The sequence below is a fragment of the Hemicordylus capensis genome, chromosome 3, assembly GCF_027244095.1.
Source record: "Hemicordylus capensis ecotype Gifberg chromosome 3, rHemCap1.1.pri, whole genome shotgun sequence".
Lineage (NCBI taxonomy): Eukaryota > Metazoa > Chordata > Lepidosauria > Squamata > Cordylidae > Hemicordylus > Hemicordylus capensis.
In genome coordinates, this window is record NC_069659.1 from 153,270,182 (window position 1) to 153,297,672 (window position 27,491).

Genomic DNA, 27,491 nt, shown 5'->3' on the forward strand with positions numbered 1-27,491 from the left:
CACTACACTTCTGTTGTCACTAGTGCAACAACAAAATATAGTCGTTCGAGGAGGGAGGGAAAGGGCTTGGAGGGATAGGGATGTGTGGGCAGGTGGGTTGGACGGAGGGAGAGGGCCCTGAAGGCTCGCTCTCAAGAGAGTCATATTTTAATCATACCTGGTCATACTTAGTGATCCAAATACAATTTAAGGTGGTGGACAGGGGGATGATTTCCACTCTCGTCTCTAATGATGTCAGCTTCATTTTGCATTTATGCATTGTTAAAATGTTCTGTGAACCGTTTGTTCTAGAGAATTCATATTAGGTGTTTTATTTATTTATAATAATATTGTATTAATGTTACATAGCCTTCATTAAATTCTATACTGGGTATTCTTGGCATTTAAAAAATAATGAAAAATGATCTGCATATTAGACCAATTTATATTTTTATTACATGAACATTCTTTATTGTTATTGGCTTGTGCCCCCTTTTTAATGCATCTCATTTTCTTATGTGCTCAAGCTAAGCATGGCTGCATAATATCACTATATTTCCATTTCTTCATTTAAAAGAAATATTTCTCTCTCTCTCTCTTCTTGTTAGCTAAAGCACTCCAAATAAATTATGCACCAGATACTTATAATGGCTCAGAGTTATAAAGGCAGCTTAATACACTTACAAGAAACTTTTTATTCTAATTGGTGATATTTTCTTTGTGCCATTGATAATTAGAGATATTTATATTTGGAATGTTATGTATTTCCTAAGAAAGCACAAACTAGAATCTTAACTGAACAGATTATGCTACTTCAATGAAGATTCATAGATGAATCACATGAGATACACATCAGGCAGTATATCATTCATACATACATATACATACACACATATACATACATGGATCTGGTTCTAGACATTCATCATATGTTGGGTTTCCACAAGGGGCAAGTACAGTACATGCATCCTCCACAGGTTATTGGGGCAAGTAGCTTGTATGACTTCACATCCTGCATCTGACAAATGTCCACTTTTTTTCAAAAAACATCACACAGAGTAGAGTACAGACTTGGATGTGATCATGCTCAGTCATTCTGTAAGAGCTCATTCTACATTCCAAGACATAACTGAGTCCAACAGAACTGACTGCTGGATTAAGGGGAGCAAATGTTTTGATGATAGCCACCAAAGGGCAAGCTAAAGTACCACTTCTTATCCATCATGCAGAATAGGGTGCGTTCGGATCTGAGGACAACATGTGTTGTTGGGAGCCTCAGTTACTCATCCAGGCCAGGAGGTCTGGCTCTTTAGATAAGCAGAATCCTCAGTAAATGTAAGAGGATGCAGAAATATTTATTTACTTACAGAAATATTTGCAGTAGATTTCCAAAAAGAAAAAGAAAAAAACAATATTTTAAAAAGAAACCAGGGTACTTTTTCAGTTCCTTCTCTTTTGTCTTCTCTTCATATTCTGTTCTCAGTAGTTTGTTCCAGAACCTGTCAATAGTCTGAAGAAGCCAGTTAACTTCCTGTTACCAGAACATTCCATATGTCTTTATGTAGGGACCTAATAGATGTAACATATTTTCTTATTTTTGGCTAATTGGGTCTGACTGTGACTCCACACAACCCACATCACTTACATAACACAGGTGATACATGGCTGAGCAATCTCAGTGGTGGCCCCAGCTCTCTGGAGCACTCTGCCCCTTGATCTTAGGCTTTTCTCCTCTCTGTCTAATTCTTAATAATTTTTCAGTCCAATCCAATCTAAGCTTTATTACGGTCATAGACCAGAGTACTTAGTATTTTTTTTAATTCCAGCAGGACTCCCCCGAACTCTGTACATTTATCTGTGACAGCCCTGATTTAATGATTGCCTTATCCTGCATTTCTATGATTTTAGGGGTTGTGTTTTACTGTGTTTTTAAATAAATTTTGTTGTAAGCTACCATTTATTTATTTATTTATTTATTTATTTATTTATTTAAATTTGTACCCCGCCCAAACCTACATCTCTGGGCAGCCATGAATTCATTTAAGAAGAATGATGGCATATAAATCTTATAAATAAAATAAAATAATGAATAAATAAATCACACACACACACAACTTTACAGCTTACTGCAAAAATGTTATGCTTTGGGGCTAGTTCCTACCCAGGTATTGATTTTCTTGTGTAGCGGAGAAGTAAGCACACACACCTCCTACATCAGGGAAAACATAAATACAGTAATGTGTTATACACAATCTTCTCATGTGCATTTAGGCCAAATATGAATTACCTCATTGGATCAGAGGAAGGGTTTATCTGGCATTATTCCAACGATGGCCATTCAGATGCCATGGGAAATTCACAGGGTGGGTATGATGTAGTAGCCATGCCTTGTTGCCTATCATACAGCATCTAGCACTCAGTGGCACACTGCTTCTAATAATGGAGCCTTGGTTTAGCTTGGTGTCGCTGTGGTCCATCTACCTATGGAATTCTCTGTCACAAGATGTGGTGACAGCAACCAGCCTGGATGGCCTTAAGAAGCAGACGGTTTCTGAAGTGGGGAAAACATATGAACTTAAGAACAGCCCTGCTGGAACAGGCACAAAGCCCATCTAGTACAGCATCCTGTTTCACACAGTGGCCCAACAGATGCCTCTGGGGCAAGAAGTATATATGCATGCCCTCTCTCCTGCTATTGCTCCCCTGCAACTGGTATTGAGAGGCATTGTGCCTCTGAGGCTGGAGATGGCCCACAGCCACCTGACTAGTAGCCATTGATAGACCTGTCCACCATGAATCTGTCTAAGCCTCTTTTAAAGCCATCCAAGCTGGTGACCATCACCACATCCCATGGCAAAGAATTCCATAGATTAATTATGTGCTGTGTGAAAAAGTACTTCCTTTTGTTGGTCCTAAATTTCCTGACCTTCAGTTTCATGGGGTGACTCCTGGTTCTAGTGTTGTGAGAGAGGGAGAAAAATTTCTCTCTGCCTACACTTTCCACTGTATGCATAATTTCATACACCTCGATCCTGTCTCCCCTTAGTCGCCTCTTTTCCAAGGTAAAGAGCCCCAGATGCTACAGCCTAGCCTCATAAGGAAGGTGCTGCAGGCCCCTGATCTCTTCTGCACCTTTTCCATTTCTACAATATCCTTCTTAAGATACAGTGACCAAAGCTATACACAGTATGCCAGATGTGACCACAATATAGATTTCTATAAGGGTATTATAATATTAGCATTTTTATTTTCAATCCCATTCCTAATGATTCCTAGCATGGAATGAGTTGTCCACCACGACCCCAAGATCTCTCTCCTGGTCAGTCACCGACAGCTCAGATTCCATCAGTGTATGTGAAGTTGGTGTTTTTTGCCCCAATGTGCATCACTTTACACTTGCATACATTGAACCACATTTGCCATTTTTTCATCCACTCACCCAGTTTGGAGAGATCTTTTTAGAGTTCCTCACAATCTGTTGTGAATTTCATTACCCTAAATAGTTTAGGGTCTTCTGCAAATTTGGTCACTTCGCTGCTCACCCCAACTTCTAGATCATTTATGAACAAGTTCAAGAGCACCAGTCGCAGTTCTGATCCCTGGGGGACCCCACATCCTACCTACTGCCATTGTGAAAACTATCCGTTTATTCCTACTCTCTGTTTCCTGTCCTTCAACCAGTTACCGATCCACACATTAACCTGTCCCCTTATTCCATGACTGCTAAGTTTACTCAAGAGCCTTTGGTGGGGAACTTTATCAAAAGCTTTTTGGAAGTCCAAGTATACTGTGTCAACTGGATCACCTTTATCCACATGCCTGTTGACACTCTCAAAGAACTCCAAAAGGTTAGTGAGACAAGACTTACCCTTGCAGAAGCCATGCTGGTTCTCCTTCAACAAGACTTTTTTGTCTATATGCTTAACAATTTTGTCTTTAAGTATGCTTTCCATCAATTTACCTGGCACCAAAGTTAAGCTGACCGGCCTGTAATTTCATGGATCCCTCCTGGATCCCTTCTTGAAAACTGGAGTCACACTGGCTACTTTCCAGTCCTCTGGTACAGAGTCTGATTGTAGAGACGAATTATATATTTTTGCTAGGAGATCGGCAATTTTACATTTGAGTTCCTTCAAAACTCTTGGGTGGAAGCCATCTGGCCCTGGCGATTTGTTAATTTTTAGTTTTTCAAGACAGTTTATAACATCTTCCCTTGTCAACTCAAATTCACCCAGTTCCTCAGCCGCTTTACCTGAAAAGATCAATTCTGGAGAATTATATATATGGTCAGTATCCTCTGCCATGAAGACATATGCAAAGAAAATAAGAACATGAGAACAGCCCTGCTGGATCAGGCACAAGGCCCATCTAGTCCAGCATCCTGTTTCACACAGTGACCCACCAGATGCCTCTGGGGAGCCCACAGCCAAGAGATATGTGCATGCCCTCTCTCCTGCTGTTGCTCCCCTGCAACTGTTATTGAGAAGCATCATGCATCTGAGGCTGGAAATGGCCCACAGCCATCAGACTAGTAGACTAGCTGAACTCATTCAGCTTCTCTGCAATCTCCTTATCCTCCTTAATAATCTCTTTCACACCCTCAGGTTCCAACCACCTCCCTGACAGGTTTTCTACTTCTGATATATTTAAAGAAATTTTTGTTATTCCCCTTGACACTTCTAGCTATATGCTCCTCAAACTCTCTCTTTGCATCCCTTATTGTCTCCTTGCATTTCTTTTGCCAGAGTTTATGTTCCTTCCTGTTCTCTTTATTTGGGCAGGACTTCCATTAGAGCTGGTCTTGTGGTAGCAAGCATGACTTGTCCCCATAGCTAAGCAGGGTCTGCCATGGTTGCATATGAATGGGAGACTAGAAGTGTGAGCAGTGCAAGATATTCCCCTTAGGGGATGAAGCCGCTCTGGGAAGAGCATCTAGGTTCAAAGTTCCCTCCCTGGCAGCATCTCCAAGATAGGGCTGAGAGATATTCCTGCCTGCAACCTTGGAGAAGCTGCTGCCACTGTGAAGACAATGCTGAGCGAGATAGACCAATGGTCTGACTCAGTATATGGCAGTTTCCTATGTTCCTATGAAGGAAGTCTTCTTCCCTTTTATAGCTTCCATGACTCTGCTTGTTAGCTATGCTGGCGACCTCCTGAACTTGGTGGTACCTTTCCTTCTTCTTGGTATACATTCCAACTGTGCTTCTTGTACTGTGGTTTTAAATAAGTTTCATGCTTTCTGGAGTGATTTGTTCCTCCTGACTTTCCCCTTCTCCTTCTTTCTTATCAGTCCCCTCATTTTTGAGAAGTTTCCTCTTCTGAAGTCCAATGCATCTGTGTTGGACTTCCTTGATAATTCTCCACTTGCATATATGCTGAATTGGATCACACTATGGTCATAGCTACCCAATGGTTCTGCAACTCTGTCATCTCTCACCACTCATTATTAAATCCAAAGTCGCCTTCTCTCTGGTTGGTTCTGCGACTAACTGTTCTAAGACACAGTCATTTAGCATGTCTAGAAATGTGGCCTCTCTGTCATTACCTGAATGTGAATATACCCAGTCTATGTGCGGGTAGTTGAAGTCACCCATTATTACTGCCCTGTCTCTCTTGGACACCTATCTTATATGTTTCCCCAACTCCAGGTCACTCTCAGCTCTTTGATCTGGAGGGCGATGGGATGTCCCTAGTAACACATTTCCTTTCAGTCCTTGTAAGTTAGTTATAAGTTTATTCGGTCATTGACCAGCAAAACAGTCCTTGTAATGTTACCCATAATGATTCTGTGGAGGACTCCGGTCCATCTAGGTTTTCTAGCTTATTGGAATCTATCTCTTCTTTGATATACAGTGATACTCCTCCCCCAATCCTCCCCTTGCTGTCCCTTCTGTAGAGTTTATATCCAGGAATAATCATGTCCCACTGGTTCTCACCATTCCACCAGGTTTCCATTATACCCGCTATTAGTAACCAAGTACACCAGCTCACCCATCTTGGTTCGGAGGCTGCTGGTGTTGGTATACAGACATCTATATGCCGGGTCCCTCACCTTGTGTTGGCATGTGCTATCCCCCTTACCATCATTTGACCTATTTTGCAAACTGTCCAGTTTCCTTCTGCTCAACTCCTGGCTCTACTCTGTCCCCTTCTGGTTTATCTGAAACATGTTCACCCTCACACCTTAGGGGATTTTGCTGGCCAAAGCAGATACCTCCCAGTTCCTGCCAGCAATCCTCCAGGCGTCATTTTAAAAGCTGCCCTGTAACCTTCTTGATTTTAAGTGCCAGCAATCTGGTTCCATCTTGGTTCTAGTGGAGCCCATCCCTTTTGTATAGGCTTCACTTTCCCCAAAATGTATCCCAGTGCCTAACAAATCTAAACCCCTCCTCCCGGCACCACCATCTTATCCACACATTGAGACCCCTTAGCTTGGCCTGTCTCAATGTCCCTGCATGTGGAACAGGTAGCTAGGGTTGTGCATTTTTTTTCCTGTTTTGTTTTTGGCCCAAATCCCAAACACCCCCATTTTGTTCTTTCTTTGAAATCAGCCAATCCAAAATACCGCAATTTTGTTCTTTGTTCGAAATTGCAAAATCCAAATCCAAAATGTTTTGGATTTTTAAAAAGGGGCCCCGGGGCAAAATTAGTGGGTGGGGTGGTAGTGCCCAATGGGTGGAAGCTACCACTCAAATTTCAGAGGAATTGGGCAAAGGGCTGATTTTTGTGAATTTCTGAAGTTTAAGATTTTTCCCATAGGGAATAATGGAGGTTTCAGCAAAAGTATAGCTTCATGTCGGGAGGAAAGGGGTGGCCCAGAGAAGATTAGGGTGGGTGGTAGTGCCCAGTGGGGGCAAGGAAGCTGCCAGAATTATTTAAAAGTAATTGGGCAGAGGGCTGATTTTTAAAGATTGAATGGAGTTTACACATCTTTAAAGTTCTTCCCCATAGGGAATGATGGAGGTTTCCTGCACTTGCGGGGCACCGGGGTGGCCCAGAGTGAGTGGTGGTGTAAAGCACAGTTTCTCAACCAACAGTCCCTGGACCACTGCCGATCTGGGAAGGGTTGAGTGCTGGTCTGTGACTGGGAGTCAACCCCCCCCCCCCAAAAAAAACAACTGCAATCAAGGCACTCACTTCCTCAATTTTGCACATGGCTCGGAAGAGGAGGAGTATCGCGGAGGTGCAGGACCCTTCTGCCTTGCCTCCACGTGCTGCTGAGATCTTCCTACAGCTATCTTATTTCCTATCTTTACAGCTTCAAACTGTATGTGGTGCGGAGGCATCGAGGAAAAGGTATGGCAGTGGGCGCCACTTGAAGGGCTGCTTGTTCTTGCATGCTCATTGTTTGCAGCCAAAGGTTGATTGATTGAAACCCAGCTGCTTATTGCAGCCAAGGCGCCTTGAGAGGGAAAGCTGTTTCCCTCTTGCATCGGTGGGGCGTTGTGGTCCCTCACCCCCCTATAACCCCTGGTCTGCACCGGCGGTGGAAGACAGTGGTCCCCTTTGTGACCTCGACAGGGGGTGGAACCTCTCGCCGAGATCATGCTGTGGTGAGGGCTAAGTGGCAGAAGGAGGGAGGAGGGCTGTCTTAGCTCAGGCTTTGCAGAAAGGGAATGCAGGTGGACCTTCCTCGGGGGAGGGGGAGCAAGCATGCATACCAAGGAGGGCTATGTGGCAGAGGGAGGCGGCATGGTATGAGGGAGAGGCAAGATACCATTTTGTGCATTCATTCAAAAGGGTCATTGGATGAATGGCACTGGAATGAAGTGATCCTGGGGATTTGATGCCCAGTGAGGTTCGTGTCCGATCCGAACCGATTTTAAACCAGCTGTTGATTGATTGAAACCCAGCTGCCTGTTGCGGCCAAGGCACCTTGAGAAGAAACGCCTTTCCCCTCTTGCATTGGTGGGGCGTTGTGGTACCTCGGCCCCCTATAACCCCCTGGTCTTCACCGCTGGGATCATGCTGCGGTGAGGGCTAAGCGGTGGAGGGAGGGAGGAGGGCTGGCTTGGCTCGCCTCGCAGCAACGCACAGGCAGCATGTGGGACCACATGAGCTGCATGGCCCCCAAAGTAGGCTGGTGTGATTGGTGCACGTAGGGGCGTTGGGAGGGGGGCACAGAAGCATGCGCTGCAAGAGAGGATGGGAGAACACCTGCTACACTCTGGTGCATAAGCACAGCAGCGGCAGCTCTTGGACCCCGGCACTCCCTTTCTGCAAAGCCCGAGCCAAGGCGGCTCCCTCCCTCCCGCCACCAGGTAGCCTTCACTACAGCATGATCCCAGGTCCCAGGGAGGATGCTGAACTTGCAGTGGAGGACGGGGGCCTCCAAAGGCCTTTAGGTCCAGGCTCCACAATAACCGAAGTGCTCCTCTTGCAAGACTAGATGCACCTCCTGCAAGTTGCTGTCTTGCTGTGCCACCTTGGAAAGTGTCTTGCTGTCCCTTAACCTAAGTATCTTCCTTGTCACAGTTGGTTATGGTAGCTCCATATGCTGCCTCACACATCCCCATTGTATAGAATCCGTTTGGTCCATTGCAAAAAACACTACCCCACACCCCCGCATCAGTGGCTTGATGGGAATGAGAGGCATCTATTCCTCTACTCCACTCTAAGGAAGCTGAATGCTGCGGGAGAGTAAAATAGGGAAATATTCTGGCTGTTCCATTTAAAGATGCAGCATTAACTAGATAAGCAGCAGTGTCCCCCTAGGGCACTTAATGGAAAGAGGCAACTACTCCAGGGAGGCATTAATTGCCCTTGCTTCTTAACCTTGGTTTGAGAGATAAGAGCTTCTATCCCTTGTGTAAACAACCTCAATTAGTTAATTCCACTCTGCTTCTGAGCATTTAACAACTCCAACCCCAAAGATAAGCTATTATCTTGGAAGCTGAATTTGTGGAAACAAGCACCTAATCACTCAGCAGCAAAGAGCAGTTTAGTAATGAGGTTTGTTTACACAAGCACTCCCTGTAGCCTCCACTGCAGAGATAAGCTGGCCTTGCTTGCTGTCCAGCAGGAAGCCAGGGTGGCTCCGTTTTTTAAACCGAAAAGAACGCTTGGTTGTAACTGGCAGACATATTTGGATTTGTTTCCACTCAAGTGGTTCCAAGAATATGTCGCAATACACTATCCTGCAGGAGAGCCAGTACCAGAGACTGCACACGTCCTCCAACAACAACTGGATTGCTATGAGGAGGATTGCTGGGTCATCTCCTGGAGATGCTGCCTATACATTTTGAGGCTTTGAAGTAGTCAGTGAGTTGCCACCTCCTGCACTCCTCCACCAGGAAGAGTCATAGCTCAGTGATTAAGGGTCTGCTCTGCAGGCAGAAGGCCCTAGGCTCAGTCCCTGGCAGCATCTCCAGGTAGGGCTGGGGAAGACTCCTGCCTGAACCCTTGGAGAGCCACTGCCAGTGCCAGTCAGTCAGTGCAGACAATTTTGAGCTAGATGGACGAACGGTCTGACTCACTATAAGGCAGCATACTGTGTTCCTATGCTCCTCATTCGTTCACCTTTCTCCTCGCTCTTTTATTGATTTCTTATATATTTTCAGCATCTTAGGATGGGCTATAGCAGGCAAAGACCCCTTTCTGAAAGGCTGGAGATCTGCTGTCTATCAGTATACAATATACTGAGCTAGATAGACTGCTGGCCTTATTCCGTAGAAAGCAACTTCTTATGTTAAACCTTTGTTCCTCACTTTTCTATCATCACAACCAAGACAGCTGACAATAGTTAGTCAAAATACACAAAACAAGGAACCACAAGGCATAATTAAGGATTCCTATCTAAGTAATACACCCCACAAAAAGCATCAAGGCATTCTCATGTAAAAGCAGATCACATGCCTGCCAACATTTCAGAATGGGAAAGAGACAGTGTGGACCACCCCACCACCACCACCACCACCACCACCCAGCAAAAAATTCTTCCCTTCAGGCAGGAATTAATGTACCATGCAAAGCACGGTGTGCAAAATCCCTCTACCCACCACCCAGACAGGCATTCTGTGCATTTGCATTTATATTTTATTTAATCACACACACGCACACACACAAAAATCTGGCAAATTTCTTTTTTGATGACCCACTGGGATATTCATAGCACAGTGAGACATTATGAAAGTACCTGCAGAATAAACAAAGTGTAGCAAGCAGGGTCTCAGACATTTGTTTCCTGCTTTTCCACCAGCTATATAGTCTTTAGAGCACCTGGCAATAGAGACCATTAATAGCAATAGCAATAGCACTTACATTTATATACCGCTTTATAGCCGAAGCTCTCTAAGAGGTTTACAATTATTTAGCATATTGCCCCCAACATTCTGGGGGCAATATGCCCCCATATTTAACATCCATTAAATTTAACATCCATTAAATGAATCCATTAATGAATGAATCCATCCATTAAATGAATCCATAACATCCATTAAATAAATTTAACATGCATTAAATAAGCAGATCACAATAAAAATCAAATCAATGATGTGATAGGCATGTTAGCCTGGGATAAGCAACAACTTTTTATTCCCTTCTGTCTTTAGCCCCTTGTTTTGCTGTTATCCAAACTTCATTGTGGCCTTGAAACTTATATCATATCATATCTGCGTAGAGTCTTTGGAGTCAGAGGCGGTATATAAATTAAATAAATAAATACCATACCATCATATCATTGTATGACACCATTATAGCATACCACAGGAACCATGAAGATGGCAATCCCCAGGTTTTTGTGAAAACAGAGGCATTAACCACAATTGTTTCTGCAAATATATAAATAGAAGTGACACACAAAGAGGTTCGATCCTGCCACTTAAACTAGCTGAATGCACTACATATTACAACAGACATTCTCACGGGAAGGGCTTTTCCCTTTTTGTTTTAAAGAAAAAATTCTGAATAAGATACTTCCCACTGACCAGAAATCAAATTGTGAAGGAAGTGGGTGGCTGCTGCTGCTGGACTCTTCCCCACACGGCAACTGCACTGCAGCATTGAGGAGATTCTGGGCTGCCAGGAGCCTCCTTCTCCTCCCTCCCTCCTTCCTCTGGCAGCTCCATCTCCAGATCTTGTCAGAAGTCTCGCAAGAGGGGACTGGACTCTCACAAGACTTTGGATGAGGAGCTGCCGGAGGAGGTAGGGAGGAGGAGGAGGCTGTGGCATGGATGGGGGGAGGGGGAGGATGGGGAGGGGGAAGAACGGGAAGCGGCATCCTCAGTGAAACTGGGATTTTGGTGGGCCTCCCTAGGATGTTGGGAATCAGTTTAAAAAAAAAGTGGCGGTCCCAGGTAAAACAGGGCAGTTGGCAGGGAAGAGCTCAGACAGGGCTGTCATTGCCACTCACTGAAAAGCCAACAGTAATGGTACCAGGTGAACCAGTCTTGGAATGCTGTTCTCAATTCTAGGTGGTACAACAGAAAGGTGGTACAACTGCTGTTCCCAAGCAGTTTAGGGCTGTGTAGGTCAAAACCAGCACTATGTACTGAGCCCAGAACAAATTGGTAGGCAATGTAGGTAATCCACAACTGAAGTAATATGAATTAATCTACCAATCTTTCTCCCCAACATAACTGGATAGAACACTAGGATTCTAATTTTGATTCACAGCAGATGGGCTCAGGAAAGTGAGAGGGCCTACAGTTGTCACCAAAATGTTTCCTAGGGGGAAATTCAAAGCAAATGTGAAAGTTTCTTCCTGGCAAAATATCTGAGGCATTTCAAACCAAAAGGATTTCAAAAAGGCGAGAGAATTATGTCAGAGCTCCAGTGGGCTGGTCTAGAAGGAGGAGGATGGAAGGTACACTGGCTGTTTTCATTTATTCATTTCTGAAATATCTGATGGGCATTTACAAGAGCTTAGATCACTTTAAATAGTCAAAGCACACCAAAATAACATATAAAGACCGAAAATGAGCTATAAAATGTAAAGAAACCTAAAACAAACTCCTATTTGGCCCCTTCATTTTGTAATCCCACATTGCTACTACATTTTATTCAGTTTTAAGACTAGCCATCACTTCATCTGACCACATGACTTTATGAAATGAAAGACACTAGCTTGTCATCTGGGAGGTCAGGAGAAAGTCATTTAGGGTGGGCCATTCATGGCAGGGAATTTCACAGAGAACCATTTATGTCTCCATAGGAGAACCTAGCAACTCTGTTGGGGAGAGGGAACATACATTGCTCTACAGCTCTGATCTTGGTCAGCTGTCTTCTGGACTAGAATGCTAGTGGTGTCTGAACTCCAGTTTCCTTTGTAACTTTGTGCAAGTAAGCTATATAGAGTTCCAACGGTGTTTAATGCCTTATGCCACCAAAGTTTTGCACCTAGTTATGTCACACTGAGTTATGTCTCTGATGTCACACTGCATTAGAGATGTTGTAGCAGATTAAAACCTTTGTCTCAGAGCAAGCTCATGTGAGGGAAATAAGTGATGAATCGTCCCTGCTGAACTGCATGACTAAGCTTCTCTTAATACTTTTCTGTATTTTTGGTAGGTTCAAAAATGGCTGCTGCCACCACCATCCCTCTTTATTACAGAGCTCGAACCTCCCTGAACTTGGGGTGGAATACCAGGGAAAGCTCTCTTTATTTTGCTACTAGACAAGTACAAAAATCTTCCATGTGCAAGCCTACACATGGTGAGAAAAATGATAGCTGCTGAATACTTAAGGAGACGTATTTGCATCAGAGAAATCCCCCTTTAGTCTCACCCTTTCCTGAGTTAAAAACCAACTTGCAGAGGCTTGTAAAAGAAAAGAACAAAAAGAAAAACAGTTTTATTCCAGTAATACAGACTGCTTCAATCTGAGACTTACTCAGCTTCTAGTTACAGATAAAAATACTCAGTAGGTGACAAGAACACTTCAAGAGCACCCCAAATGATGTTAGGGCGGCACACTTTAGAAATCTTGGTTACCCATTTGCAAAGAACAGTATGTAGGAAAATGCAAAAGCACACTTGAATGCATACAGAGTATTTTGCTATCCCCTAGGTGTATGGAGCGTAGGTTAGTGATTTTTATTTCAGTTACATTGTAGGTAAACTATAATAGAACAGTATCAGGAAAACGCAAAACACACACATACATACACACACACACACACACACACACACACAGAGAATAGAACTTATAACATAAAATCTTACTAAACCACATTTTCTTGAGCTAAACTTCTGAAGCCAAAGCCCAGGCTTCCTTTTCTTGAATTCACCAAACCCTGGTTGAGAATTCAAGTTCCTGCCCTCCTGGCTTTCCAGGACCTGCCGAGTCATTTTCCTGCAGCCACCCTTCCTGGCCACATGTCTTTCTCTAACAAAGAACTCTCTTCTTCCTCCCAGCAGCTTTCTAGGTCCCACCCAACCTGGTGTACTGATTGGCTGAGCCCTGGAGTTCACCAGTCTGTCAGTCAGGACAGGGTTCACTTCTGGTTAACTCTTTAAGGGGAGGGATGGCTGATCACTACAGATGTGCACAAAACCGGAAAACCCGGCTCGGATTGAATTGAACCGGATTCGAACTGAACCGGGTCCAGTCTGGTTTTGTGCACAGCGAGCTGAGCCCCAGTCTGGCTCGAGTCCAAATGGTTTCGGGACCATCTCAAGGGGGGTGGGGAAATTTTTGTTAAAATAACTTACCGCCTTGGTGGCCCCAGGGGTGGTGCTGCTGCAACCATGGGTGGGGGTCTCCAGAGGCTCCCCCTCCCCCTGTAGTCCTCCCCTGGTCTCCAAAGAGCTGGTTTGGCCCATTTCAAGGCCACTTTGGCTCTTCCAGTGTGTGCTGCTGCCATTTTGGAGACTGCGGAGGGGGGGGGGGGTCCTTCGGCCTCTCCTGCTCTCCATAGGACCAGTTCGGCCTGTTTGGGGGTCATTTTGCCTTTTGAGTGTGCAGTAGCCATTTTGGAGACCCTGTGACCTGGCCATGCAAATGGCCAGGGCACATGCACAGAGGCCTCCAAAATAGCTGCCATTAGCTCAGAGAGGGCCAAAATGGTCTCAAAACGGGTTGAACCAGCCCTTTGGAGACCTGAGGAGGCCGACAGGGGGAGGGGAAACTGTTGGAAACCCCGTGGCTGCAGCAGCACCTCCTGGTTCTGCTGTGGTGGTAAGTTAAAAAAAATGTTTTGCTCTAGAACTTGACCTCAAGCCCAACTGGGCCCGGTCAGGCTCAAGGGCAAGCCCTCAAACCGGTCCAGCTTGATGTCAAACCGGCTCAGTGTCGAGTTGGTTTGCATACCTCTACACTGCATTATAATGCATCTCAGTTTTGACCCCAACCATGTTTCCATGAAAAAAATGTGACTTGGCAGACAAATCCTCTTTCTCTCTCCTGCAGCTCCAATATCAGAATTGTTTGTTCAGTTGCACTTCAAAATTTAGTCTGTGAGACCTCAGGGACATATTTTCAAGTGGCACTGAGGGCTTTCTGGGAAAGGGGAGGTAATCAAAAATCACTTCTGATGCTCCAGCGCAGTTAGACTGAAGTGCTGTTCCTCTTGCTGGCACTTCCATACTCTGGATATCAGACAGTATCATTAGTAGGAAGTAGACCTATTGGGGTTTACCTCTAATATGTAGGATTTTGCTGTCTGTAGATCATGATTATCAATGGCATGCTACCAGTGTGTTAAGATATGGTGGTGCTGTTTAGGAGTGGTGCTGTTTAGGAGTATTTGGGCATCTACAGACCTGTATATTGGGTTATGTTATTATAGATGACCTCAATAGCAGAACCATTAAAAATAAAATGCTATTGAAAAATAATTGAATTATTTTATTCCTTTATATGATATTTTCATCACTGAACCCCCACCCCCCAACACACACGGACAACATTGAAAATGCTTGTATGATCAACTTACACCATCAATATTCATGCAACTTCTTTCCCCCCCAGGACTAGCCCACCTATAGATAAAAGGGTGTTAAAAATGAGGGTGGATTCTGCATGGACATTAATCTGGAACAAAAACCTATTTTCCATAAAGGGTAGGATGAGATCCAGAATGGGCCCCAAACCAGTCATGTTCCAGCCAGTCCTGGCTATGTTCTAGAAAGGTCTAGTTTACTGAGTCAGCTCCATTGGATGAATAGCTGTCTATTCTTTGGTGGGAATATTAGGCCTAGAGATTGCCGAACAAAGAAATTCTTCTAGCACCAAACTAGTTCCCAGGGACGTAGCTAGGGGAGAGGGGGCCCGTGTTCATCCCTCTCTTGGGCGGCCCCCCAGAGTGAGGGAGACAATGAAGAAAATAGGGAGGGATGGATCTGGAGGGCCCTCAGGAGCTGGGGGCCCGTGTTCTTTGAACCCTTTCGTTCAATTATAGCTACGCCCCTGCTAGTTCCCCACACAGCCATTGTTCTGCAATCAGTAGCACACTCACAAGACATGGAATCAGATTCACACATGTCAAATATATGATTATCAACCACTTCTGGCACCAGAAGCTATTAAAGTGGGTAAAGAAACACAGAACCTTGGCCTATGCAACTGTTCAGGGACGTCCTACATTTCACTTTTTCTTTAAGGAGAGCCTCCTGCTTAGATAATGAACATGTGCTGAGGCATCCCCTATAACAACTTCGTGTCAGAAAGCAGTGTAACAGGTCATTCATTTGCTTCTCTGGGAGAGACAAGACATCCTCATATTTATGTATGTCTTTTGGAGAGAGTACAAGTTATTACACCAATCTGACATGGAATCAGAAAGCAAAAATCTGCTCAGGCATTGCTGTGTCATTTTAAATAGTTGAAAAATACATGGGTATTAAAGAAAAAGGCTTAAACCATGCAGAAATAATGAATCTCAGTGAAAAACACAGGGCTACAATATTTAAGTCTATTAACTGAAAAGATTAAAAGGGTGACTGATTAATTTGACAGCAGGTTTTGTTCAAATTGTAAACTTTTTTTCACAGTTTTTTTCTTGAGCGGCAGGTATCACCTATTAGAAAGTCATTCTTCTTTCTTTTCAGAGATGAGTGAATTTCTTCCATTCCATTTCTTTACTGCATTGTGAGATTATTTTAATGTGAGGGTTTGTTCTAATATGTGTTCCACAATTCCTTTTAAGGAGGAGTATTTCTAAAATGATGGCATAAGTGACACCTGGTAGGTACCGTCCACTATCCCTGGCAAATTTTAGTTAGTCCAAGATATCTAACTGCCTGATATAACTCTCTTGTCCACTTACCCTGCCCCACTCCATCTCCCACCATCCTTTCCCTAGTTTATCTGAATGGAGAAAGAGGAATGCAACACTAGGCAGGTGGTGACAATGAGCTGGCTGACCAGTGGATGGCTGCTTCCTCCCATTCTTCCACATGATGAGTGGCAAGGCAGTGGGATGTAGGCTAATGGCAGCAACTCGTTCTCATCAAGCAACCCTTTTTACTCACCCAGCAGAGGAATGGCTACATTCTCCCATTCACCAAGGGGAAGGGAGAAAAGCATCCTCAAAGTCCTCTCCTCCAACAGGGCAAATGACATTTCCTCTCAGCATCCCCTACCTTCTTACAGGGAACTCCGGGAGCAGAGGTGCACCTAGGTAATTTTGGAGCCTGGACCTAAAGGCCTTTGGAGGCCCTCCTCCCCTAAAAATTAAGCATCATCATGCTCAAATGGGCGACCACACCTCCTGGGGCAGACTAAAGAGGATTTGGGGGGCCCTGGGGCTGTGGAGGCCCTGGACTATGGCCTGGAAATCCAGGGGTAAGAACACCTCTCTCTGGGAGGAAGTGATGTGGGAAGGACAGAAGGAGCAGGGCACCATGAGTCTGCCTCCTTTAGTACAGTGTTTGTCAATGTTTTTGGAGTCATGGACCGGTACATTATTCATGCACAGTTTCCTGGACCAGCAGTTAGTAAGGGGGCCACCCTCTCACACACACCCCGGCACCCCCCACAAAAAACCCCCAAACAATTTCAGGCTGCTCTCCATAGCTCATTCCTAGGCAGTCCTCACTGCTGGATAATGTTCGAGGAAGTGAAATGGACATTATCCAGCAATGAGGGCTGCCTGGAAATGAACTCTGGAGAGCTCCTGCCAGCCCGAAATTGTTTTTTGGGGGGATGATTTTCATTAGTGATGCTTCATGGACTGGTACCCAACACCTTGTGGACCGGCACCAGTCTGCAGACCGCTAGTTGAGAAACACTGCTCTAGTAGATCATCAAGATGACTGGTGGCACCACAATAATCCACCACCTAAAGCTCTAGTCATTGCAGTCATTGGGGCCACCAGTTGTATGAAGCACATTTTTATCAAAGACCAATGACCTCTTGAACTTAAAAAAAAAATAGTGAAAGGAAGATGCATTTTCAGCCTGTTGCACCTTTGATGCTTTTAGGGTGTAAACTGTATGGAGCTTTTAAAAAGGAACAATATCAAGATGCTGTGGGAAGAGGAAAAGTGTCATTAACACAGCAGCATTGCTTCAACCATTCTGGACAAGTGTTGTATTTCTGCAAAACTATAAGCCCTGTGTGTAGTACTGTCGTTAAGTCATGTCTAGGAGTTGTTGAACTGATTTCCTATTTGAGATTAAGGTCTCTGAATTTCTGAGAGAACAATACATTTATTTTCTACACACACACCCCCGCCCCCATGTTTTTCTGTTTTGTTGGGATCTATGATGTCCATGTAGAAAAAGGACTGCCATGTTGAAACTAACTGCTATTTATGGTTTCTAATATGAACAGGATGACTAATTCCTCCCAGCCCGATATTTCTTCTAACTAGTGATGGTGCATCACTACAGGGTAATCTATACAAGACTGTAGTCCTAAGGCCCACTTCATTTTAGGGATGTACCACACAACTAGAAATTCAAGCATGAATCAGCCATAATTCCTAATGAAAACAGTCAGTTTCAAATATTTTGAAATAGTCCGAAATAAGTATCCTTTTCAATTATACAACACATTGCTGATGAATTTGTAAGGTAAAGGGGGGATTTATCACAACCTCCAGTGGTTTACACAGGTGGCAGGTGTTTATTTCTTAAGTGGATAGATAATTTTGAAATTAGATGTGTTAAATGTGTACCAGAGTCATTTCACTGGATTCCTGGCAGAAGGAGAAATGTTGAAATGCTATTGGAACTTGGAAGAAAAATATGCTTGCCTCACATGATTTTCACTTTACTGGCTAGAAAAATTGATACTTTTAAGGTAACTAGTTCCTATGATTTGTGCATTCAATTATCTCCCCCACAAGAAAGGGGAAAATGTCCTGTTAGGCAGCCGACTTTGCCTGAAATGAAGAGCTGAGAGCCCGTCCTGGCTCTCGGCAGCCCAGACCACGCCCCCTTATCATGTGCCTTGTCATGTGTGAGGGGGCGTGGCCTGGGCTGCCGAGAGCCGGAATGGGTTCTCAGCTCTTCATTTCAGGCAGGGTCGGCTGCCTAATTGGACATCTTCCCTTTTCTCTCCCTCCAGAGAGGGAGAGGAAGGGAAATACATTCTATTGGGCAGTTGGAGCTGCCTGAAATAACCTGCAAAGAGTTCACCCTGGCTCTCGACGGCCCGGGCATGTGAGGGGGGAGTTGGCTCTCTGGGCTCCTACAGAGCCCAAGCCACACCCCATGTGTGTGATGTACCGCACACCGGCATATTGGGGCCGCCGAGCGGGGCTGGACGCAGGCCACTGCTCGGCTGGCTCCGCTCCTGGCTAGTGGCAACTGCAGACGGACCTCTCCAGCTGATCTCAGTGGGCAGTGGGGTTCATGATGAAGAAGACATTCTCTTAAATACCCAGGGCCCAAGCCATTTAGGGCTTTATAGGTTATAACCAACACCTTGTATTTTGCCCAGAAACATATTGGCAGCCAGTGTAGCTCCTTCAACACAGGAGTTATATGGTCTCTCCGAGATGACGCAGAGACCAACCTGGCTGCTGCATTTTGGACCAACGGTAGTTTCTGGACTACATACAAGAGCAGCCCCACACAGAGCGCACTGCAGTAATCCAGTCTGGAAGTTACTAGCAGATGTACCACTCTTTTGAGGTTGTTTACCTCAAGAAACTGACACAGCTGGCATATCAGCCGACACCTCTGGCCATCGCCTCAGCCTGGGAGACCAGGGAGAGGCTTGGATCCAGAAGCACCCCTAGACTGCGTACCTGTTCCTTCTGGGGAAGTGTGACCCCCATCCAGAACAGGCAGATCAAATCGTCTCCCGAGTTTCGGTCCCGCACAATGAGTACCTCCATCTTATCTGGATTCAGTCTCAGTTAGTTATCCCTCATCCAGCCCATTACCGCCTCCAGGAAGGCATTTAGGGAGGTTATGTGTTCTCCCAATGATGCTGACATGGAGAAATAGATTTGGGTGTCATCAGCATACTGATAGCACCCTGCACTAAATCTCCTGATGATCTCTCCCAGTGGTTTCATGTAGATATTAAACAACATCAAAGACAATATGGAGCCCTAAGGCACACCATACAAAAGTTAAGATTTTGAATAACAGCAGTCTCCAAGGGACACCATCTGGAACCTGCTGGAGAGGTAGGAGCAGAACCACCACAAAGCAATGCCTCCAACTCCCAACCCCCTCAGACGCTCCAGAAGGATACTATGGTCAATAGTATTGAAAGCCGCTGAGGGGTCCAAAAGGACCAACAGAATCACACTTCCTCTGTCCATTCCCAATTGGAGATCATCCATCAGGCTGACCAAGGCAGTCTCCACCCCATAGCCAGCCCGGAATCCTGTTTGAAATGGGTCAAGATAATCCGTTTCCTCCAAGACTGTCTGGAGCTGGGAGGCCACTATCCTCTCAGTTACCTTGCCCAGCCACGGAAGGTTGGAGACAAGCCTGCTCTCTTAGTTGTACCGGTGCTTCCTTCTCTGTATGTCAGCCGTAACTATGGGCCGTAACTGTGGGTCTCTATGGATCCCTGTAACTGCAGGTCTGATGGACCCATAGTTTGCCTCAAGTCTCCCGGTGCGCTCCCAGATTATTAAGATCTGCAGTCTGGGAGATTGCAAAGGGATGGGAATTGGCTGTGTGGACTTCCTCTGAGCCTGGAAGGAAATCTATGCCAGCCAATAGATTTCAATCAGTGGGAGTTGCTTCCTCCCTTAACTTTAGTATGGGCCATCTCCCCAAACCGGATGACACATCCCTGACTCCGGACTCTTGGTTTGGTGTACCTTACTACAAACTGAGGGTTCAACCGGAGGTTAGGGGGAGAAATTGGAACTGGTTGGGTACAGGAACTGTGGTTCCGATAATTTGAACATCACAGGGGGTCAGCCTGAGATGAGTTAACCTCAGGTTTCCCGTGATGTCCAAAGGCATCATGGGAATATAACCAATAACATACGTTAATCGATTTCTTGGTTTTAAATCTTGGACATCAATCTTTAATATAAGGTTGAGAAAAGGGAACAAAGGGTTGAAGGAAATAATCCGAATATTTCCAAAACGGAACCCACGTGAACCCAATAAAATAGGTCTACTGAAAAACAGAAAGGTCAGTTTATGAATCTTTGGAAGCATATAAATAAAGGGAATCCTCAGATGCTCATGTATAAGAAACCTAGCTATTTCACAAACAAGGGTCTAGAATCTGCAGGGGTAGCTGGGACTATGGACAAAGCTAAGCAACCCTTTCAATCTCATCTTCAATGTAATTGCCACTTCTCCTGAAGGCACTTTACAAGGGACTGGGGGTATCTGTTACATGCAGTTACAATGTAATTGCCCCTGAAATTACGATTCCGTTTTCCCCTAAGCAGAGCTTAACCATTATCTCACAAGAGATAGTGCTCTTTTTCTTCATTGTACAGAGATCTAAGAGGATTGATTACACTAATTTTTCCAATAAAAGTTCTTCAGACATTTGCTGCTATCATGACACTCATTTTGGTGTTAGCTTATCTGTTCTCTTCTTCGGTTTCAGCAGTGATTAATACTGTCCCAGTTTCCGGTCTTTAGGTACTCACAACAAAGAGTGTCAATGCACAAATCAATCTTGCAGTGTTCAACATCTAGCATGAAAGGTGGGTGTTATTGGTGAAAACAAATTGTTAGGCTAGCTTGTTCATTTGGCTTGAGATTCATGGTACCTCCTGCTCTGGCAATTTTTGAGACAGAAATGATGAAACACCTAATTGATGAAGTGCAGTAACTTGTCATCTCTACTTCCAGGACAGATGCCTAATTCTTCTCCCCTGATCTACCCAACAGGAAGCAACACCAGGGTGAATTAAGAATGACTGTGGATTTAAGCTCTACTCAGACATTATGTTCAACACTCTTATGACAAGTGTACAATATACATAGGCACAGATCTGCACATAGGGGGCAGGTAGGGATGTGCACGAACCTGTTTGGAGGCCCTTTTACGGGCCTCTGAACAGGTCTGAATGGCCGGCGGTTTGGCCGGTTCGATGTCGGGGGAATACCTTTATGGGCGGGGGTGCTCTTATCCCTCCTGCTATGTTTCCCCCACCAGCACTGCACTTTAAAATGGTCCAGTGGGATGGCAGTGAACTTCCCTGCTGCCCCATTGCCTCATTGGACCGGAAGTGACTGGAAGTACCTGATGCTCACACGCATGTTGGGCACGTGCATGCACATAGTGCTTGCTTGCGCGCTGGGTACTTCTAGTCATGTCCAGTCCGACAAGGCAATGGGGTGGCAGGGAGGGATGCTGCCACCCCACTGGACCCTTTTAAAGTGCAGTGCTGGTGGGGGAAATGCAGCGGGAGGGGTAAGAGCACCCCTGCCCTTAAAGGTATCCCCCCCCACCTTCAAGCAGCCCCCCTGCTGTTTCCGTGCACATCCCTGGGCGCAGGTTCAGATGAACATCCACCTCTACATCCTCTTTTCATTTTAACCCTCCACAGGAGTCATGATTTTTTACACATGCATAAAACTTCCTACTTCCAAGTAGTTCCATTGGTGACACTGGATGCCCCCCCCCCAACTTTTCCAAGTCATAGAAGCTACAGTGATTTAACATTTCACTTAAGGAAAGTACAGTGGTGACCCCCACATCTCAAGCATGGTGCCTGTGTGACTGCATGACTCACTGAAAATGTGAGTTCATAACTAAGAAAAATTAACATTTCAGAGCCCACCCTAATGAGGATTCATACTTCAATATTAGGGATGTGCACGAAGCGTGGTTCAAACCGTGGTTCAAGCACATTTCAGCAGTGGGGTCTGGGAGCTTTAAGAAAGAGGAGAGCAGGTCCTTATCAGCTCTCTACTGACCAATGCAGCTTCCTGCTGTGGTAGCGGGCATCCCTAGAAGCAACATCAGCATGAACATGGCATCCACGCATGTGCAGGCACCATTTGCATGGTCAGCAATACCATGCTGACCACGCAAATGGTGTCCACGCATGTGCGGCTCCCATTGCATGCTGATGTCACACAGGGCTTCTAGGGATGCACGTCAGCCATCCTCTTTCTTAAAGCTTCTGAAATTTGCTGCTGAATGTGCTCAAACCGAGGTTCAAACTGAGGTTCAAACTGAGGTTTGTGCACATCCCTATTCAACATCTCAGTTCTCAGCATTTCAGCTGAAAGGACACACTGACTGACATAAAGATAAACATCTCAGGTCTGGGAGCTGCTCAAGTGCCTTCTACAAGCCAGTCTCCCACAACTGTCACATCTTTTGCTTGGTCTCTTGACAGTTATCCTTGGGCATGCACTTCTTGTATATATATATATATTAAAAAAAACCTATGTCTTCTGTTCATCCAAGCCAAACACAAATGACAATGGTTCCTGTTGTGACTGTGCTTGCATCTCTGGAGATATGTCTGGCTTGCTATGATTCATAGTGTCTACACAAGGCAACTCCTTGCCCAGGAGAGCCGCTGCCCATTCTATACTGAGAAAAATTGTATCCATCACTATAATTCTCTGAGTGCAGGTTCAGAATATGAACACAGCCCTACACACATTATAACATCAGAGCCAAGGCAAGAACGCATCTACCCAGAGGCCCCAGTGGATGTGTCAATGCGCTAGACACATCCTTAAGTCATGTGAGAGGGATGTTCATCTGCATCGCCCCTCTACATATGCTTCAATAAGGTTTTGAAGGACTTGTAGATGGACGATTCACCTGAAGCTGCCCCAAGTGTTGCATTAGAATAGTCCTGCTGGATCGGACCCAAGGCCTATCTAGTCCCAGCATCCTGTTTCACACAGTAGCCCACCAACATGCCTCCCGGCACCGGGGTCTCTCCAGAATACCCCGCGCACTCACACGGGCCATCCTAGGACTTCTGGGGGCCAGGCAGCCCTCAATCCCCACTGCCCAAACCAGCTCCATGATGGAGCCGGTAATCGTGTGGGCGGCCAATCCAGCTGCCCAGTGCTAGTGGTATGATAGTCTGTGGGGAGAGCAGGCCAAGCCCGGTCTCCCCGCCAAACCTTCCTTGGCTCTCCACACTGCTCGTGTGGAGAGCCTCAGATACTATCATCTTTCAAGGTCAATTGAGCTTGCAAGGAGAAACTAATGTCCCTCCCTCGGCCCCGTGCAGGTGGGAGGGGATTTGTCCCAGCTTTGTATGAGGCCCAAGAAGGCCCTCATTGGTTGCCGGTCTGCTGGGGGCGGGGTTTGGGATGGTTAAGCATAAAGAAGGCGAATCGTGCAAGGACCACGAGGCGACAAAAAGAAAGTCGGTTGAGAATTTGTGGAACAACTGGCTTTCTGGCTATACCATTTATATGGGAGTGGTCCTGAAGGCGCAGCTTTTTTGGAATGGGCGGTCAGGAGATTGGCGGGTTCTATGTCTAGAGCTCATTCTTTGATGATTTTCTTTTAGCTGGCAGGGCTGATTGCACCCCCAGGCCCCCAATGAAGACAGGACATGCTTAGTTGGAGTAAATAAAGGCCACTTTTATTATTGTACAGAGGTAACGACACTTGCAATGAGGTCCCAATTAACAAGAGTGCGGGTACTACTCTCGCGTGGTGGCCCTTCCTAGTGAAGGGCACCCCACACCAGGGCAAAGGGCCGGGTCCTGATTTGGTCAGGCTCCATGTCCTGGCCTCCTCTCATCATGGGGCTCCACCCCACTGAGGGGGGGGGGGTCCAACACCCCCCCAACCCAAGCCATCAAAGCTCTGAGCCGGTGAGTCGTACCCACCCCCCGAGTGGGGGCCATTCCCAACCTTACGGGCCACCAAAGCCCTGAAAGGCTGTTCCTTGACTCCCCCTCACCCAACTGGCCCTCCAGCCAAACACCGATCCCTAAATCTACCTACCCAACACCTGAACTCTCCTGCCACAGAAGTGGGGCAAACCTCTGTTTAGCCCCACTTTCCTCACCCCGCCAGTACCTCTTGGAGACCGCGTTGCAAGTCCCGGAGGAACACCTCGTTCCCCTGGTCAGAGAGATGCACTCCATCCCCTCTATACAGGGTCGCATCCTGCACTTGTATGTCAGGGTGCTGTATTGCTGTCCCCCCTAAGGCAGTGATCGCTCTTCCAACTGCCTGATTTACTTTCTTACGTGCCCTACTGAAACACACGGGGGCCCCTTGGCCCCTCCAGCATGTCCTTGGGAGCAGGTTAGACCAGACCAACTGCATCTCAGGCCACCGGGCCGCCAGGCCCTGAAAATCCTTGATTGCCTGCAGGCTCAGGGCCCTGCCTTGCAACAAACCCAAGTCGTTGCCTCCCAGGTGTACCACCAAGATGTGCGGTGCCCCCTTTGCAGCGATGTACTCACCTAGAAATGGAAGGAAAAGGTTCCACAGCATTCCTCGGCACCCCATCCACTCCACTTCCGCCGCTCCTGCCAGGCCCAACTGGGTAACCAAGCTGGTCTGCTGAGCTCGCCGACTAGCCCAGAACACATAGCTGTGCCCATAGATGAGTATCCGCAAAGGGAAAGGAGGTGCCTGACCGTCTGTAAGACAAAATTGGGTGTTACTTCTGTGGGCCATCACTTCGGCAGTGGGCGTTTGTAGCGGCGACATGAGGATGAATGCCACCTCCCTAAGTCCCGGATCCGGTTTTCAGGCAGCCCTGCCGCTGCAGTTGCTGCCCCTATCTGAAAGGAGTGGGTGCCATAAACCCGCAGGTCCAGGCCTGCTCTCCTCAAAGCCTCCTTAACCAGAGCCCAGAACTGGAAGCGCGTCAAGGGCATAGTGTCCACATGATGGAACAACTGGCCTTCTCCCTCCCCACGCACCGCCATGTAATCCTTCATGGCCCACACCAGGCACAGGCCCTCATCAGTCCCCTCTGCCAGGGTGATGGTGGCTCCCTTGCCCTTCTGGTCGGTCTTAGCCCGCCTCAGGCGCAACACCACCTTGTCCCTCTCCATCCAGGCATCCCTGCACTGCAGGGCCCATGCCGACGTATCAGACCTGGAGGAGGCGACCAGCTCACGGATTCGCAGTGCACCGAAGAAGGCCACAAGGCAGGAAGCCCTAAGCAACTGTACCTCAAAGTTGGAAAAACAAATATCATTTAAAAGTTGGAGTACCTGTTGCAGGGTTGTTGGTGCCAGCGGGACCCTCATGTCTGGTCGAGGGGGGTGTTCTCGGGCCAATCCCTCAAGCATTCTGCGCACCTGGAAGTCAGCTGTGGAGTCCGCAAACCCCTTCATTTTTTGCCTGGAAAGCCAGTGCTGCCAACCTACCCCCAATGGACCCCATGGCCAAGCCCCTCCCATGTAAATGTGTGCTATAGCGCATTATGTGCTCACCTGGGATGGGCCATAGGTCCTTCAGCCCTGTGTCAACCCTAAATGCATGAAACGCATGGACAGCCGACGCATAGCGCACTCTTGTACTAGGTGCTAGGGATAGGCGAATGGCCTCCTCTGCCTCTAGAATCCAAGGTTCCATAGGTGGGGTGGAAAAAGTTTGGGAAGCTCCCTGGCTGCTGGGGCGAGAGTTCAAAAGCGCTCCTCCTGCATCCAAGAGAGCGCATCCGCAATGCTGTTATCCAGCCCCGGCATGTGCCATGCAGCGAAAAGAATGTTGTGGCACAGGCATTGCAGCATGAAACAGCGAACCAAGCACATCACCTGAGGACTCCTGGAAGTCCCCAAGTTGATCACCTGCACTGTGGCCATGTTATCACACAAGAACTGGACAGCCCTGTCTTCAAAATCCCTAGCCCAGATGTGCACTACAACCACTATCGGGAAGAACTCAAGGAATGTCATATCTTGTGTCACTCCCCTTTCTTCTCAGTCTGGGGGCTACCTGGATGTGCACCACCACCCCCGGAAGAAAAGCCCCAAACCGTGCCCCCCCCCCACTGCATCAGACAGGACTTGGAGCTCTGCTTCTAGCAGGAATTTGGACCGCCACAGGGAAATGCCACTGAAGTCCCTCAAGAACTCCACCCACATCCTGGCATCCTCCCTAAGCTCATGTGTCACATGCACTTGGTGATGTGGGGCCCTAAGCCCCTTAGTGGCATCACAGAGCCTCCGAAGGAATGCGCGACTGGGTGCGATCACCCTGCACACGAAGTTCAAGTGTCCCACTATGACCTGTAAGTCCCTCAATGTGACCTTCCTGGCATCGAGCAGCTGCCCCAGGCGCCACTCAAGAGCAAGGACCTTCTCTGGTGGCAAGCGGCAGCACTGAGCCACTGTATCTATTTCAATTCCGAGAAAGGCCAGCCGGGTGGTTGGACCCTCCTTTTTTTCCTGCACCAATGGTATGCCCAGTTCCTTTGCCAGCTCATGAAATGTGTCCATTAGATACTTGCAGGTCGATAAAGACCCTGGGAAACAAAAAAGAAAGTCATCTAGGAAATGCACCACCGAGGCGAGCCCTGCCCTCTCTCGGATTGCCCATTCCAGAAAGGAACTGAAATGCTCAAAGGCAGAACAAGAGATGGAACAGCCCATGGGCAGGGCCCTATCAATATAGTAGACGCCCTCAAAAGCAAAACCCAGGAGGTCAAAGTCGTCTGGATGGACTGGAAGGAGCCTGAAGGCTGACTTGATATCGCACTTCCCCATCAACGCACACTTCTCTCGAACCATCTCCACTGCTGCCTTAAAAGTTGTGTACTTAACAGAACACAGCTGGTGAGGCATGGCATCATTAACCGATCCGCCAGCAGGGAAGGAAAGGTGATGGATCAAACGGTATTTCCCTTTTGCCTTCTTAGGCACCACCCCCAGAAGGGAAACCCTAAAGCTGGGTAAGGGCGGCTGAGGGAAGGGGCCCAGCACCCGCCGTTCCTGTTCTTCTTTATCAATTTTTGCCCTTACAATCTGCTCCAACCCCTTAACTGAACGCAAATTTTCTGCCCAGGAACTAACCCTGGGACCCTGATAAGGGATCCGAAACCCCCTTTGAAACCCTTCCCCCAGATAGTCCCTATCCTGCACTACTGGGTACTGTTGCAGCAGCTTCAACAGCAGACCCAGCCTTATGGGGCTAGGTCCCTTTTGCCGGAGTGCGGCTACCACCTTTTCTGGTGGCAGGCCCATCTCTGGTGCCGGGCCGGGGCCAGCGGCCCTTTGGACAGAAGTTGAATGAGTGA

General features: G+C 46.7%; 1 protein-coding gene across 11 annotated transcripts in view; it reads right to left on the reverse strand.

Annotated features, from left to right (window-relative positions):
- Positions 1–427: 427 nt before the first annotated feature.
- The window catches only part of LOC128349017 (uncharacterized), a 29,856-nt gene continuing 2,792 nt past the window's right edge, over positions 428–27,491 (reverse strand). The window contains exons 2-6 of one of the 11 annotated variants that reach the window (XR_008318497.1): positions 25,687–25,893; positions 25,465–25,562; positions 24,703–24,882; positions 3,941–4,246; positions 428–1,489 (exon numbers count right to left, since the gene is read on the reverse strand). Coding sequence is in view for 9 of the 11 variants with exons in the window: in XM_053304870.1 (XP_053160845.1) it covers positions 24,703–24,882; positions 25,465–25,562; positions 25,687–25,893 (485 nt within the window). In the remaining 2 variants the exon portion in view is untranslated. Of the gene's footprint in view, positions 4,247–20,996; positions 21,179–24,702; positions 24,883–25,464; positions 25,563–25,686; positions 25,894–27,491 lie in introns of those variants that run through there. The other 10 variants (XR_008318496.1, XM_053304870.1, XM_053304869.1 and 7 more) reach the window with 10 other exon arrangements.